The 17,674-nt window shown below is 38.0% G+C and overlaps 2 protein-coding genes across 2 annotated transcripts; both read right to left on the reverse strand.

The window, feature by feature from the left end:
- Positions 1-8,682: 8,682 nt before the first annotated feature.
- LOC126376678 (S-adenosylmethionine mitochondrial carrier protein-like) lies at positions 8,683-15,044 on the reverse strand. Its single transcript, XM_050024228.1, has 6 exons — positions 14,767-15,044; positions 12,367-12,487; positions 11,851-11,996; positions 10,668-10,766; positions 9,798-9,953; positions 8,683-9,004 (listed from the first exon to the last, which is right to left on the reverse strand). The coding sequence occupies exons 1-6, from the start codon at positions 14,818-14,820 to the stop codon at positions 8,735-8,737; spliced, it is 846 nt and encodes a 281-aa protein (XP_049880185.1). The 5' UTR covers positions 14,821-15,044; the 3' UTR covers positions 8,683-8,734.
- A 565-nt stretch (positions 15,045-15,609) lies between these two features.
- LOC126376582 (uncharacterized) lies at positions 15,610-17,363 on the reverse strand. The gene is made up of 2 exons (XM_050024068.1): positions 17,160-17,363; positions 15,610-16,935 (listed from the first exon to the last, which is right to left on the reverse strand). The coding sequence occupies exons 1-2, from the start codon at positions 17,299-17,301 to the stop codon at positions 15,671-15,673; spliced, it is 1,407 nt and encodes a 468-aa protein (XP_049880025.1). The 5' UTR covers positions 17,302-17,363; the 3' UTR covers positions 15,610-15,670.
- Between the last annotated feature and the right edge of the window lie 311 nt (positions 17,364-17,674).

Here is a 17,674-nt window from a genome sequence, read left to right on the forward strand (position 1 = left end):
CGAGTGTGTCTCGTACCATATATTTATATCTCATAGTTTTATAATTTCTCTCGGAAGAATAACAATTATGAAATAATAAATTCACAACAACATAACGTAACAAATATAATTAAACATAACATACATAAACAGCCTATATAAGTCCCACTGCTGGGCACAGGCCTCCCCTCAATCAACCGGAGGGGGTAAGGAGCATACTCCACCACGCTGCTCCAATGCGGGTTGGTGGAGGTGTTTTTAACAAATATAATTAATAGGAAATAATATTCGCCGTCATGTTTGAGTTCTCCAAGGGGGTTTGACCTTGAAAATCATGTATACTATCGATAATTTTGAACTACTAACACATCGAAAGCTCTTGCAAAAATCACAGGCAATCGATATATGAGAAATTTAAATCGAAAATAAAAGTCCAAAGGCCAAAGGACCCTGACATTCATGTAATGACTACGTACTTACATCAGTAAGTACCTAGTAACCGCAACGGCTTAAAGTGTCTAAGCATGGATCATCTTACTTATTAGTTATGACTAGTGTTGGGTTCTTACCCGGAAAATTCCCGCGATTTGGGAATTTTCCCAATTCTGAGGGAAAAAACCCGAAAAATTCCCATTTCAAAATATTTTTTATCGCATATATTTGTATTAAAAGTAAGGATTTCCAACAAAGACCATTTAAATATAATGTATGCCTACTTATGCCCAATTTATCTTCTGTCGTAGTGTCGTATGAACTCTTAAAAAACTTAAAAGAGATCATCGGATTTCGGCCCAGAAGTCAAAGTGCCGGCCAAAAAATAATTTTGCTATATTACGTTAGATCTTATCCATATGAGCATTTATTACTATGGCACCAAAGCTGTAGGGTCAATATCTTCGGTTTTATTAAATTTTAAAAAACTGTATTTTTCATACATTTTTGGTGAAAATGTAAAGTGCCGGCCATGAAACAATATTTGTATATCCCGTTAGAACTTATCCATTTGACCATTTATTATTAGGGCACCAAACGTCTATGACCATTATTTTGACTTTTGTTGGACTTTACGTTATAGTTTCTGTGTGAAAAGTGCCGGTCAGCAAAAAACACATGTCAAAGCTATCGAGAAGATACCTGTAAACATTATTCACTATGACAAAAACGTGTATGACTATTAATTAGTTTGGCTTTTGTTGGATTTAAAAAAAACTTGAGTTTTGATTCATTTTGTATAAAAATAAAATATAACAGGCGCGTTATTTAAAGGATCGTCAGAATGTTTATTACTATGGCATTAAACGACTATGATCAATATTTTGAACTTAATTCGATTTTCCAAAAATCAAAAAAAAGTTTTATCTAGTGATAATGGAACTATCTTGCTAAAGGCATAATATGGTGGTCGTCTTTTGAAAAATAGGTTTGCGTTTGACCACTACCTTACCTGATGGTGATACACGCTTAAGAAACTACTTTTTTTAAAGAAAAGTGTATACAAGGAATAAACAGTGGGGTGATAGAGGTACCTACTATGTTATCGGCTGAGTAGCACCAGGATATTGTGATAGGCATACTTGCAAAGTACACCTACCCGACTCCTGTTTTCCCTAACAGATACTTCAGACGTCATGCCAATATACGAGTTTCGTCACTAGATGGCAAGCTTATCTTTGGAGGGTGGTAACCATTTACGGTCAAGGTGAATCAATACCATAATTCAACCTAAACTTAGGCCGTAACGTTGAGTCGAATGCAAAAACTACAGCCAACGTCATATCTAAAATCAGATAGTATTAATATAGAAGTTCACCTAACAACACACAAAACAAAAACACAAAGTAAGTATTTATCTGACTAATAACTAGCCATTGGGAAAGCTCTGCTTGTTGTCATTGTTAAAATGTATAAAAAAAAGTTTTTTTAAAAAGTCCAATAAAAGCCAAAGTCGACATTTGGTAGTATAGTAAAAATACGTCGTTCAAGTCGTTTACCAAAAGATTTGACTTATTTTGTTTCGCTGGCTGACATTTTCCCATTTGAACCAAAACGGAAAGAGAGACGAATAAAAAGTCAAGATAACGGTCAAAAATGTTTTGCGCCAGATTATTAAATGTTCTAAAGGTCCTTTGTAATCCGCCGTACCGCATTTTTACCCAAAGCACTTTATTTTCATACAAAATAAATAAGAAACAAAATTTTTAAAATACACTAAAAGCCAAACTAATGGTCATACAAGTTTGGCGCTATAGAAAAAAATGTTAACAGACATCTACTCGATACTCTCAACATGATATTTTTGCTGGTCGGCATTTTTCATATTTCAACTAAAACGTAAATTCCAAAAATAATGTCAAAATAATGGTCATAGATGTTTGGTGTTATTAAAAAATATTGAGAACAATCTACTCGAAAGGTTTGACACATTTTTTTTCTCTGACCGGCACTTTCAAATTTGGGCCGGCCAAAGTATGGAAAGCCGATGATCTCCTTTGTAATATATTTTGAATGGAATGTTCGATTTTAATAATTCCATGCAAAGATATCTACATATTATAGGACATATAGGATGCTGTTGGCACGAGAGAATGTCATCATCGAGGAGCAACATGGTTTTGTGCAAGAAATTGGGAGGCACGAATACCTACAGATATTATTTACTTGAACTATGGAAAAGCTTTTGATCGAGTTCCTGTCACACCATTGATTGCTAAATTAGAGCCCTTTGGAATCAGAGGCAATGTCGTGAAGTGGATTGAAGACTTCCTGTCAAATCGCACATTCTCTATTTTATTCAGTATCTACCTTACATATCTTAAACATGGTATCATGTCTGATATATCACTCTTTGCAGATGACACGAAAATAACGGGGAATCCACTTATTAGCCATAATATAATCCAAGATGATCTTGATAGAGTAATTGCTTGGACCCGAGATTGGCTAATCACATTAAACGTAGACAAATGCACTGTGTTGCATGTTGGCAGTAACCACCCTACGTTGAGTTACACCATTGACTCAAAACCTCTCGAGTGTGTTAAAAAACAAAAGGACCTTGGCATAACGATAACACATAATCTAAAGTGGGACGAACACATTATTGGAATCACTAAGAAGGATAACTCCCTTTTATACATAATTAGAAAAGCTTTTTATCATATAGATACGGAATTGTTTCTTAGGCTTTACAAAACTTACTTACGTCAGACCGCTGTTAGAACATGGGTTTCAAATATGGAGACTTTACTATCGGAAGGACATTGCACTACTAGAGAGAGTCCAAAGAAGAGCAACAAAGATGGTGACAGTACTGGTTGGCCGGAGTGGACCTTAGCGGGGGCCGCAGGACTCTCACCTCTGGCTTGCCTTCATTGGCCAGCCAGAGTGGGGCGTTAGAGCTATAGGTACGCTCGCAGGGTGGAAGCGAAAGATGCATAAGTCGCGAGTTGGTAAGGCGAGTAAACCGCCTCGCAGAAAGCGGTGTACACCTCTTGACACCCTGAGATGCTCACAACCATGTTGCTGTCTTGCCGTCCAGTCGCGTCGGCTAGATAGGTGGCCCAACCAGTGAGTGACGAGTCACCGCCTGCCCAAAGTATCTCTGTTATTAACATTGGTCGAGCAGGCGCAGTAGCCCCAGTATATAGGTTCACTAACCCCCAACCCAATAGCCCAGTTCCTTTTGTTCCCATAATCTGCAATAGTCCTACACGAACCAGGGATTGTCTTTGGGTGCACTCCCAAAGTGCATACAGGGATAATCGCCGGTTGGTGTCACAACACATTTAGAGTAAATTGTCTTAAGGGGCCTCTACGTGTTGGCTTCGGCCCCACGCACGCCTTCCAAAAGTCCGGGACTCCATGACAGACCCGACCCGAGACATGGAAACGACATACAAATAATAATAAGATTAAAAATAATTAAATAAAAAATATTTTCCCATGATTCGGGAATTTTTCGGGTGTTTATTTTATTTTCCCATATTTTCCCGATATTTTTTCTTTCCCACCCAATTTTTTCTTTCCCTGCCCATCAATAGTTATGACAAAGAAAAAAAAAAAAAAAAAATCTGACTGACTGGATTTGAACTCGCACCTCTTGTCAAGCCGGGACGAGCGTGTTAACCATTAAACCACCGGGTTCTCCTCCTGTCCATGCGAAATTCTTTCGATCTATGTATCGTCATAAAACGCTCATTTCGGCTTGACAAGAGCTGCAGGTTCAAGGCCCGTCAGGATCAATTTTTTTCGTTTTAAATTTTTTCTTTGCGAGTTTCCCTAAGCACGGGTTATTATCATCACTAATTTAAGAGACACGCTTTTGTCGGTGTAGCATTCTTTATGCATTTTTTTTTATTAAGCACGGGTAAAAAATAATGTAATCAATATATGATTTTCAAGGTCAAGTATTGATAGTCAAACTATCGATAGCTCGGCAACAGTAATACTTATACTAATTTCACTTTGTACTCACTTATTCAACACTTACAAACGTATTTCAAGATGTACACTCGACTCTTCCTCCACTCGACTCTTCCTCCACTCGACTCGGCCTCAGCTGAGCATTTTGTTTTGTTGACATTTACGTCCTCGACTTGAGGACTTTACTCACTGGAGTCGAGCATATCGTACTGCCAACATAATAATACGAAAGTAATGACGTCATGCCTTACTGCAGTACACTCGAGGTAAGGTTGAGGCGCCGGTTAAGAATACCGATTTTGAGGTGAGTTCGAGGAAGGCCTTGAGGTCGCCTTGACTGAGGAGAGTTAAGGCTGCGTTTCCATTGACGCGGAGCTGTGCGGAGGGGAGCGGAGATGTGCAGGAATCGACCAATCACCGTGAGGGAGAAAGTGACAGAGCGTCTTCGTTTTTCGCTCTCTCGAACGCTGTGATTGGTCAAACCCGCACATCTCCGCTCTTCTCCGCCCATCTCCGCGTCAGTGGAAACCCTAGACTACGGCTATTATTGTCCTACCCGTTGTATAAGAAAATCAGGTATGCTCAAAACTGACAGCTAGCAGTTCAAGGTTAACCCAGCTGACGTCATCCCACCCTGGGTTGCCATTTCGTAAAAAATAAATTACCCTCGTCCAATGTTTTTAATTTACTTTGTAAGGAAATTTTGTAAGTACCTTTATTAAAAGATTTACTTACAGTTTTAATATGTGACAAGTAGTAGTAAGTAATTAAATACATTTATTTTATTTATTCTTCTATAATAAAATTTACGTCTTGGAATGTTGGAGATACCAATTCAATGGTAACACTTACGTCATCAATGGGCTAGCAATGGCGGCTTGTTATAGAGAGAGAGAGAGAGAGAGAGAGAGAAAACGTTTATTCAAACAAACAGCACACAAAACAAAAACATAACATTGAAATAACACTTATAGGCTATAAACATTTACACAAAAGAAAAGAAATAAAATTAATAACAAAAGTGTTGTGTGAGATAGTGCGCATTTATTTGAAAAGGTAAAACGACTCAGCATATGTTTGCCCCAAAGGGAAGCAAACGCTGATTTTCAGTCGCACCTACATCATTCGACAAATCCCGGGGAAGCAGCTATAGATACAGTTAGATACATAGATATAATAATATGTTGGTTTGAATATGTAAAAAATTTACTTAACGTACAAACTGGATAAACTAAATATATATAGCTAATTATGATACTTTATTTTATAATATTTCATACTTTTATAGATATGTATTATTTATTATATACTTATATAGTTATTCAACGAACAATGCATAACAACAAAATATATGTCTATATTTATTTATTTTTAAACATAGAAGTATGTAGGTAATTTTTTTTTTTTTTTTTTTTTTTTTTTTTATTATTATTATTATTTTTTTTTTAATGCTAAAAACAGACCAGATTCATTGTATAGTATAAATAAATAAAAAACTTCGAAAGAATAATAAGTTCATTAATGATATGTTTTTTTTATCATTGTAATTGTAACCCATTCCTGGAGTCCTAGGCCATCAGAGCAACATTTGCTTTTTGAGCAGAAAGACTTTTAATGTTTGTTTGAAACGAACAGAACCCATGGAAGGTTTACGAAGTGGTGGAGGAAGATCATTCCAGCATTTAGTGGCCTGATGGCGAAAACTCCCCTCGAATGCTCTTGTTTTGTGGAAAGGTGTTACAAGGAGGAAAGTATTTACGTACCTAGAGTTAAACCTGAAAGATTTCCATGTGATTTTATCAAATAGGTATGGAGGCTTTTTACTTTTTATCACAGACAGAACCAACGAGGCCAAGTGAAGATTTCTTCTAGATTCCATATTGAGTAGTCCCTTAGTATTTAGCCACGGCGTAATATGACTACGGGGGGGAACCTTGTAGCAGAATCTAATACATGCATTTTGTACTCGTTGTAGGGCGCGCTTCGAAGTAGACAAAAGACATGGACCGATAACTACGTCGCAATAGTTTAATTTTGATAAAATTAGTGATTCACATAACGTCAAACGTAGTTCTTCATTAAGGAAAGGACGAATTTTATATAATATTTTTAACCGAAACATACAATTCTTTACAACACTTAATACATGGTCTTCAAAACGTAATTTACTGTCCATAAGTACACCCAAATTTCGCGCCCTAGCAACACACTCTATGGGAGTACCGAGAACTTCTACTCTGGGATTCTGTTGAGTTGTTTTATCCACCTGATTTTTGGAACCTAAAATCATAAAATGAGACTTACTTGAATTAAGTAATAAAGCATTGTGAGCAGACCATTGACTTATACTATTAAGGTCTTCATTCAAATTGTTTAAAGCAGGAGATACGTCATGCGGGTCAACATGTATGTATACTTGTACATCATCTGCATAGATGTGATATTTGCAGTATTTGATGTGCTTAGTTATGTCGGCAGTATAAATAATAAAAAGAAGAGGGCCCAGTATAGATCCTTGGGGCACCCCTCTATTCAGAGGTTCTACTTGAGAGCGGACAGTCTTCCCGTTGCCTAAACGTATTTGAACTAATTGAAATCTATTGGTTAAGTAACTGGAGAACCAAGATATTGTTGTAGCTTCAAATCCGTAATAGGACATTTTGCTTATGAGCAGAGGAATACTAATTGAGTCAAAAGCTCGTGAGAAATCTAATAAGGTAAGCAGAGTAGCCTGCCCTATTTCTTGTGCTGCCAAAACATTGTCTATAACATCCAACAGTGCAGTGCTGGTGCCAAAACCCTTACGGAAACCAGATTGGTTACTAGGTAGGATGTTATTATCATCAACAAATTTTGACAGTTGCCAGAAGACAATTTTCTCAAGCACCTTAGAGAGAAAGGGTAAGATGCTAATCGGTCTAAGGTCTTTAAATTCGTTTGCATTACTATTCTTGGGGATCGGTGTAATGAGAGCAGTTTTCCATATGGATGGAAATGTCCCAGAAGTGATTGATTTGTTTATAATGGCAGTGATAAAAGGCAAAGTAAAAGGTAGTGTCATCAACACCATATCCATGTTAATATCATCGTAGCTCTGAGCATTAGACTGTATCGACAAAATAGCCTTAGTGACATCACCTTCATCCACCTCCCTCAAACAAAAGGTGGCTGCACCAAAAGTATGAGAATTAAAAAAAGTAAATTCTGTATCGGGGATATTTTCACAGTTGGGAAGTTGCAAAAAATGCTTATTTATCTCGTTGGGGTCAGAAAATTTCGCAGGAAGACTTTCCTTATTTGAGGAATCGGGCAATATATTCTTTTTAAGATTCTTCCACAGGCTCTTTGGATCTGCAGCATTACAATTGATAGACTGATTAAAAAAAGCACGTTTATCATTAAATAACATAATATCCATTTGTTTTTGCAACTGTTTATAATATAGTTTGTCACAGTCACAATGAGTGGAACGATATTTTTGTAATGCTTTGTTTTTCATATCCATAATTAAATTTGTGTTATCGGTCAGCCACGGGATTGGTTTATTTTTCAAGTAGACCACCTTTTTAGGAGCGTGGCGATCGAATATGTCTAGCACAAAAGTATTAAAAAGTATTAACATGTCGTCAACTGATTGAACATGACTCAGGGAGAACCAGTCATAAGTTTGCAAGTCTTTATCAAACACTTTAACGTCTATGTCCTTAATTGGCCTGTAAGTAATATATCTGGGCACGTATTTATCTTTCTTTATATTCAGAGACGCAAAAACCATAGCGTGACCACGTAAACCAGAAGGGTAGCACAGCTCAACCTGCTTGTGTTCTATATCAGTACATATAACATCCACAAGAGTCGCGCTATGATCTGTAAAATGTGTGGGTTCCGTTACAATTTGGGTTAGATTCACGGCTTGTAAAAATGTATGGAACTTTTTAAACTTACTATCTGCAATGGTCAACTGATCAATGTTAAAATCACCCAATAAGATAATGTTATCGAAGTTCGCAAGAGTGGAGATTGTACACGATAAAACATCCAGAAGAGCATCGACAGTTAGCCATTCTGGCCGATATGCCGTGCCAATTGCTATTTTTCTACCATTAATATTTGTTCTGAGCCACCATTGCTCAATAGAAGAGTTATCGTGTTTAATAATCCTAGTATTAATACCTTGCCGAATGTAATAGGCTAAACCCCCACCACGGCCGTTACGCATGCTTTGGGGTCGAGGTACCATTTTAAAGATATAGGATGGAATAGCAGGTGCTAGTTTTTTTATAGGATTGAGCATACCTGGTCTTCTTATACCATGGTCCTACCAACACTTTCACTAACTAAACTTCTTCTCCAGGACGGCTTTGACGTCATCATAGACTCCGAAGAAGACGAAGCCGCCGATCATGAATGCTGTCGTCCTGGGCGCGACGCCTGCGAACAGGCCGCGAAGGCCGCGGGTGCAGTAGGTGTGCTCTAGGACGGCTAGGACGCGCAGCTTGGGCGATGTGGTGTGTTCGGCCAGCATTATTCGCGTCTTTGCGAGGTCAAGAGGTGTCGTGGCTGCTGCGGCGAACCCACCGGCCAGGGAGCCGCATACTGCGCTCTGAAGAGTTAGACCAGTTTAAATTGTATTGCAAACGGCGTCTAGTTACTTATATGGTCAGAGTCTGAAGACTCAACCTCTGTAGTCCAGTGGTTGAGCTTTCGATGCACGATCCGGAGGTCCAGGATTCGAATCCCGGTAGGGACATAATCACAAAATCGCTTTGTGATCCCTAGTTTGGTTAGGACGTTGCAGACCGATCACCCTATTGTCCGTAAGTAAGATGATCCGTGCTTCGGAAGGCACGTTAAGCCGTTGGTCACGGTTACTGCTTACTGATGTAAGTACGTAGCCATGTCAGGGGCTTCAATAGTAAACCTGATACCAGGGTTGATGAGGTCGCTAATTCACCTCACAGCCCACACGATAGAAGAAGAAAGTTCAGTCAGTTTTATTAGTCATGCACCATGGGTGGGGTCGGTGCCAACCACTCCAATAGGGCTGTGTGCAACGTGATAAAATTTTGTCACGGTCATTTTATCGATTCTGACGATATAATTATGTCGTTTTGTCGATTGGTGCTAATACGTGAACCCAAATAAGTCGTGTAGTTCTGTCAAAATACGAACAAAATCACGTGGCACGCATGTTAGGGCAAAAAAACAAACTTATCTTACTTAGTTTACTTAAAGGTTGCCTGGAAGAGATTGCTACTTAGCAATAAGGCCGCCTATTGTACTCATTCTATTTCTCTTTTGTTTTTGTATTTTGTTTTTTCCTGTTTGTGCAATAAAGTATTTGTTATGTTATGTTATCAATTTGCGCATGTTAGCCCTGCTGAAGAAGAACATACCTGCAAGCTGGTGATCTCTCCGTTGTTGTGCTGCCTCACCGTGGCCTTCATCAGCTCCCACACTGGCAGCTCTATGAAGCTGAACGGCAAGTCTCGTGCGACAGTCGATAGGAACCCTCGGTACACGCCCTTGCGCATGCCTTCCGACTTGTATGCCTGGTAATTTGTATAATAATAATAAAGCTCCAGTATCCCTGTCCACTAACCCCCAACCCAATAGCCCAGTTCCCTTTGTTCCCATAATCTGCAATAGTCCTACACGAACCGGGGATTGTCTTTGGGTGCACTCCCATAGTGCATACAGGGATAATCGCCGGTTAGTGTCACACCACATTTAGATTAAACTGTCTTAAGGGGCCTCTACGTGTTGGCTTCGGCCCCACCCACGCCTTCCAAAAGTCCGGGACTCCGTAGGCCCGAGACATGGAAACGACATACAAATAATAATAATAAATAATAAAAAAAGTTAAATTCTCACTCACAATTACAATAAAACTTAGCATAGTACTACCCACAGTGAACATGTTTATATTGTGAGAGAGACTGGTGTCCGGTCACGAGCATATATATGTATACACTTTGGTACCATGTCACATTAATTTTTTTGACAAATTGAACTGTAAGTATCACTAAATGTATTATGTTAGTGCGACAGAGTCCTAAAGTGGGTACATTATATTGCTAATTAATTTGGATCATAAGTCCAACCATGAACTCAACAGTTGACTCGACCATTATAGACAGCGATACGGCTCACCTATCACGTTGGTCTAACAGAAATCTTGGTGAGGTGTGGGTACCTCTGGGCGAAGGATGTAAATCTGACTACGCCACTTATAGTCTTGAGTTACTGTTATTAAATATTCTTACTTCAAGTAGAATAGAGATGGCGCTGCGTGTTCCGGAGCCGACGTAGGTTTGTTTCCGTTGCTTAGCTATCTCAGCTGGGACGCGGATGACACACGCGAACTAAAACCAAGAATACCTAAATGTTAATGATTTCGACAGCTCACGACTGTAAGTCCAAAAGGCTGCCTTGCCGGGTTGTGAGCACTTTAAAGGAAGGAAAATGAAAGGTTCTGGGGTTCTGGGGGGTTAAAAAGGCCGCATCAAAGCAATTCATCTGAAAAAGCAATATTATTGCTATGTGACAAATGTGTGCAGTTGCGCACTTACTTTTATATGCGCAAATGTCAAATTGCAATATTGCTTTCTTAGATGAATCGCTTCAATGTGGCCATTTTAACCACCGTGTAACTTCCCTTGGCTGGAATGCTGTTCCTGAGGGGCGCCCCTTTTTACTTGTTCACGGTGAAGTTTAGAAGATGAAGATGGTCACTTATGTAGTTTTTATGATTTTTTGACACAATATTATGTTATGATGTGTGTAAGGCACTTTAAGCTGTTGGTCCCGGCTGCACTAGCAGTCGTTAATAACCATCAATCCGCACTGGGCCCGCGTGATGGTTTAAGGCCCGTTCTCCCTCCCTACTCGTATCCATCCATAGGGAAGGCCCGTGCACCTGCAGTGGGGACGTTAATGGGCTGATGATGATGTCTGTACGCACACTTGAAGAGAGCAATCGGACGAGAGCGAAATGGGTCGTTGGTCGAATGAATGGATGTATGGGAATGGATATAGGAAAAGCGGGAGATTCAATGTGCTAACTGATAACTGATTACTTTAACACTAAAAATAGCTAAGACGTCATATTTACGATAAGTTATATATATGTTATGTTAGTGGGCTCTTTTTCAGCATTTAGATTCTAAGATGGCCCATTATGCGTGTAATTGTTGACTAGGTAAGCCAACCTACTTGGGGTGTAGTGGGGCATTTGAGACTAAACTTCGGGACTTTACCAGCCAGTCCATTGAGGACGGTAATGATCCTTTGGCCACAAACGTTCCATAATCTCTTGCCAATGGCTCCAAGTCCTACTTACTGATGTAAGTACGTAGTTGTTACATGAGTCATGTCAGGGGCCTTTGGCAGCTCAATAATAACCCTGCACACGATAGAAGAAGAGAAGATATAGGCAACACTGCTTACCACTTCCCCAACACTGGCTGCGAACATATGCACAGCTGGCGCCCAGTGGCTCGCCGCGTGTGGCAGTAGGGTTGACTTCGTGCCTTCGTATGACATGAAGAACAATGCTGACATGGGCATCGACGTCGCCACAACTGTCATTAGACCTGAAGAATTTAATTCACGTTAGTTTTATTTATGTGTTTGTGCCAGGTTTCTGTCAGTAGATAGAACATTACAGAACTGAACGCATAGTAAAGTTTTTTTTTAAATTGTCTACCATGATAGAAAGTACACAATACCTATATAATTATTTATGTAGACTTAGTTATTCAACCTCAAATCTTGAGTTGATGTTTGTCCACCACTGCATTTTATCACATTTATAACTGGGTAACGGGTGCTTTCAAGGCCAGAGTGAACAGACACCTTCTTGGTGAGCTCACTGCATCTTAGGCCTCGTCAATGCCTTCAGGCAAGTCTGGGTCCAAGTGCAAACTCAACAAAGGTAAAAAAAATGAACCAAAATAAGCAGACCCTTGTAGACTCCACGGAATCCGCCAGCCTTATGGAATCCCTGCTGACTTTGCAGACGAGTCTTCAACGTGTCCAGCGGGTACAATGTCACATCTACCGAGAAACCTGCCACTGCTCCGGCCTACAAACATTAAAAACCATTAAAAAAAAAGAAAAACCTGATTAGTCAGGGGTGCTAAAAAGATAGAGTATTTACTTAATCTATTGCCGTACACATGCACTCACACACACACACACTCACCCTCTCACACACCTCCATACATACTACGCTCACCCACGCAGATCACACTTACTCATTTGCTCTCACTCACATTTTCTTTTTTTTTTTTGTTCTCCTGGCTATATCTGCAATCAGTATTTTTTTTTTGTTTACTATGAGCAGATTTGGTATAAGTGTATTGTCAGGTAGAGTGTGTCTTCCAGCGGAGACAGCTACTCATAATTAGCTAATCTGGCTAGCTAAGACTGGTTTCAGGATAATTTTATAGATGAGAAGTTTGTTATCAGTCGACAGTTTGCTGTTACGTTTTAAAAGCCAGTGTAGAGATTTAAATCTTATATTTAGTTGTTCTCTTTTTGTTTTAATATGTTGTTTCCAGGTTAATCGTCGGTCAAGGTGGAGGCCGAGGTATTTTACACTCTCTGAATGGGGTAACATGGTATTTTCTAAGGTTACCGGCGGGCAGTTGCCTTTCCGTAAAGTGAAGGTGCATTGCACAGATTTCGTTGCACTAGCTTTTATTCTCCAATTTTGCAGCCACTTTGTGATTTGGTTAAGGCTTTTCTGTAGCTTTTGTGTTGCCTTTGTTGAATTTCTGTATCGTCGGCAAACGTAGCAGTCGTTACACCGTCAACCTGTGGCAAGTCGGCAGTATAGATTGTGTAGAGTATCGGGCCGAGGATAGAGCCCTGTGGCACCCCAGCGTTAACTTCACACAGAGAGGATGTCGCGTCATCATATTTTATTTGGAAAAGCCTTTCTGACAAGTACGATTTGAAGATCCCGAAATAACTATGCGGGAGATTAGTTTTCAGCTTGCAGAGTAGGCCCTTATGCCAGACTTTATCAAAAGCTTGCTGAATATCCAGGAATGCAGATGAGCAGTACTCCTTTTGTTCTAGGGTATTTCTTATAGTGTCGCATACTCTGTGCACCTGTTCTACTGTAGAATGACCTTGCCTGAACCCAAACTGGTGATTAGGTATTGAATTATTTTCTTCTAGGATTGGCTGGATTCTTCTTAAAAGTAATTTTTCTAAGATTTTAGACAAAATTGGTAATAAGCTGATAGGTCTGTAGGAAGTGACTTCACAGTATCTGTGACACCTTCCACACTTGTGGGACATATTGCACTCTGAAAATTCCGTTAAAGAGCATGGTCAGAAACACTACAGCTTTTTTAGGTAGTTGTATCAGCACTTCTTTGGTAATGAGATCAAAGCCAGGTGCTTTTCTGTCTTTTAGATATTTGATGGTATTCCAGACCTCCCGTGTTGTTACCGGTTTTGGAGGGGTTGAAAGCTGCAGATCTTGTTCTAAAATGTTGTCAACTGTTTTATCGAATATCCCGTCCATTGTTTCATTAGCTGTAAAGACTTGTGACAAATGTGAGGCAAAGATATTCGCTTTTTCTTGTGCTGTTCGAGCTCATATGGTTCCTCCTGTTTTGATTGGATGCTTGGCTTCTACGGGTCTATTGTAGCTTTTTGTAAATTTCCACAGAGAGTAATTGGTGGAAGCTGTTGCAGTGAGAGAATGTAGTTTTTCCTTGAGTGTGTTGTTTTGCCAATTTTGCAGCACATTTTCTTTTAATTCAATTTTTTCTTTTTAATGTGTTTATATACCTATATGTTTTAAAATCTTATGTATACCAAAGGGGAGTTGCAAGTCATTCCCAACACATGTACTCTAGTTACTTACTGGGAAATCTCTACAACAAATTTCGCTACAATTATGAGAAATTTTTTTTTGCCTGAAATACAGGCTCAGCTTACTTCAGACTCGATTAACCTACATTGTACCTTATTTCTAATGCTCTTTTTAGACCCCTTGACTATTGATAATTAATAAATTCTACCAATTACTAAATATATTTTTTAAACTATTTATTTAAAATTATAGTCATTCAAACCACACTTTTCAAGCCTTAGTTTTAAGACATGGTAAATAAAACAAGTTTGTTTACTTTTCATAACGATAAAGATAGATAATTCCGACTTGTGGTTTATAATTATCAAATAGAAAAACAGAATACTTTGTAGATAACTAGACAGAAACCATACCCAGCTTACCTTGCAGTAGGATATGAGGAAAATTAAAACTAAAAAATATCAGCTGATGATTCTAACCTAAAATTCAAGACTCTTGAAAACTGTATTTAAACTTTTGAACATACTTACCAACAACGGCGATAGATAAAGGGAACTCATAGAACCTTTCTTAGAGAGCTCCATGATAAAATCTTGTGAATATTAAACGAAAACCAAGGTGAAAAATAAAAATATGTTTAAATCCACTTCTTACATAATAATAAAATCTTAGAATGAATAATTTGACACTATAATTTTTGCCATGAAATTTACTACGTTACACCGTTTTTTTTTATGGTATTAAAAGGATAATTAGTAAACTCTTATTATATTTCCACGATAACCGCGGGAGTATTTCAACAAATGATAACAAATCTGACAGTACACAGTACCGACATTTTTTTTTTAAATTCGCCATATGTGTGCAAAAGTCTGAGAGACATACAGCCTCCTGCTAGAGTTGCGTTAATCGATCGATTATCTTTATTAGAACTGAAAGATCTTTCTTGTTTGATTTATCAATAAATAAAAATACCGTGCGCTAGTTTCGCGAATAATTGATCGAAAATAGATTATTTTCATAAAAGATTAGAACTTAAAGATTCTGTAATATAGAGTCTGTGCGGAAAGAGAACCGTCATAGGATTTAGAGGCGCAGCTGTGCTTAATTACCGTTTTTGTCATGTTGACAACACTGTTTCGTCATTACAGTGCGACTGTAACATCTTGATATTTTGTGGATGTTAGAATATTGATTCATTTTTGTGATGAATATAATTTTAAGTTAATAATATTTTTATTTATTTTAATAATCATAAATGTTAAGTCAATTTTTAGGTATTTAATTAAGGAGAATAAAGTATATAATAAAAATTTGAAAAAGCCACAAAATAATATCAAAGATATGTCTGAATGGATGCAATGTGCAGTTTAAAGTAAATTTGTTAAAGTAGGTATAAAATAAAACTAAAAATGTATTTATACAATTTTATATTTATTCACTGGCTCCATGATCAGAATCATAATCAAAGTCTGATTCTAAATATTGAATGCCGGACACGGTTGAACTTTGTTTGGAACTACCAGAGAGATCCAAAGAATTATCTTCTTCTGAACTTGATGTGCTCGAATCTGTTACATTTATAATAAATTCTTGCATATCCTCCATTAAACGGTCTTGTTCCCAATATTTTTGTTCTACATGTATCACATGATCACACTCTTTTCGCCAATGTTCTGCGGTAATAGTTCTGAAGCATTCATTTATAATTGGTAATAGTTCTTTTGCTGATATGTTCACATTCTTTGATGCTACTTGTCTTTTTGCTAAGCTCCATATCATCTCAATAGCATTCAAGTCGCAGTGATATGGCGGTAACCTCACAACAGTATGACCATGCTCCTCAAGTAGTTGATCAATTTCAAATACTGGTTCTCCTTTGTTCCTTTTTACTAAACTTACAAGTTCAGCTTTCAGCGCGTCAACTGGATATTCTATTCCATTATCTTCCAACCATTTTTTCAAAGTCTCTTTCCTGTCATTGCTATTTGGAGGTTTATTTATGCGTGTACTATGATAGGATGCATTATCTAGCACAATGACAGACGGTTGAGACAGGTTTGGCAAGAGTTTTTCTTTTGTCCACTTGGTAAAATTATCTCGATTCATGTCATGGTGGTAGTCCGCTGAAATACTTTTAGTTTTATATGCAAGTAAACAATTTTCAATGAATCCTTCTCTGCTACCAGCATGAACTATAATATATCGTTCACAAAGAGAAATTGCTTTAGATACACCAGGTTCATTGGGACCTTGCCAACACTTACTAACTTCATGTGCAGTATGAATATACGTTTCATCAATATATACAACCGGTTTTCCAGTTGCCCTCAAGCGTTTCATTATTCGCAAATATTTAGCGCGCCAGACCACGATATCATGTCTCTCTATGAGAACTTTTCGTTTTGACTCACATTTTTTATATCTATAACCCAGTTCTTTTAAAACCCCGCGGAGACTAGTGATTCCACCGCAAAAGTTTATGTCTTCCTTTAACACACGATGTAGCTTCCTCAAAGTCGGTACCTCCTTCCTTACAGCATAAAATTCACGTATTTTGTTACGGATGACGCACTTATCAAAATCATCAAGAATGACTTTGTTTGGTCTTCCTTTGCGTTTTTTCCCTGGTGTGCACCACACGCCGTTATTTGTGGAACCTTCTTTTTTTATTTTAGATATTGTATCTCTACTTAAGCCTGAAAACAAAATTTTAAGTTAGTCTAAACGCATTATAAATGAAAAGTATCAACACTCTTTGTACCTGCTACCCAAAAACATTGATAGCAACAAAACAATCAATTATTCATATATATTGTCACATATCTAAATGAATTACTTCTAATTTGTATACATATCGAGATGTCAGGGATCGGAGGTTACGAGGAAGTCTAGAAAACGTTCAAATAAAACGGATACTTACAGGACATAGCTGCCACACGTTCCGTGACTTTGTTTAGGTCAATAATGGTGTGTTTCGCGGATTTCTCTCTCTGGCAAAACTGAATAATATTAAATATTAATTCCCTTGTAGAACTGCGTAAGGTTTTACCTCTTTTCGACATGATTTTAATCAAAAATCACAAGAAAACAACACGACAAAAAACTGTATCAATGCGAAATCACGTTTGACATTTGACAGATGGATGGATTGGGTTGCCATGTAAAAATCATAATGTTAGTTCCATTTTACGCCACGCCGGTTCTCTTTCCGCACAGACTCTAAAGGAAACCACGATATGCTGAAAGAACTTGTTGTTTTATTTTATATAGAACAGAGACTCAACACACCTTGCTTACTTGTATTATAATCATAGATAATGATGTATACTAGTGTTGTCCATAGAATAACAACTCAATAGTGTTGTAACTATTATCACCATATCACATCCCCCTTTTTTTAACAAAACAAATAAAGACTACTTACATACTGAATTT

Source organism: Pectinophora gossypiella, chromosome 21, assembly GCF_024362695.1.
Source record: "Pectinophora gossypiella chromosome 21, ilPecGoss1.1, whole genome shotgun sequence".
NCBI classification, from domain to species: Eukaryota; Metazoa; Arthropoda; class Insecta; order Lepidoptera; family Gelechiidae; genus Pectinophora; species Pectinophora gossypiella.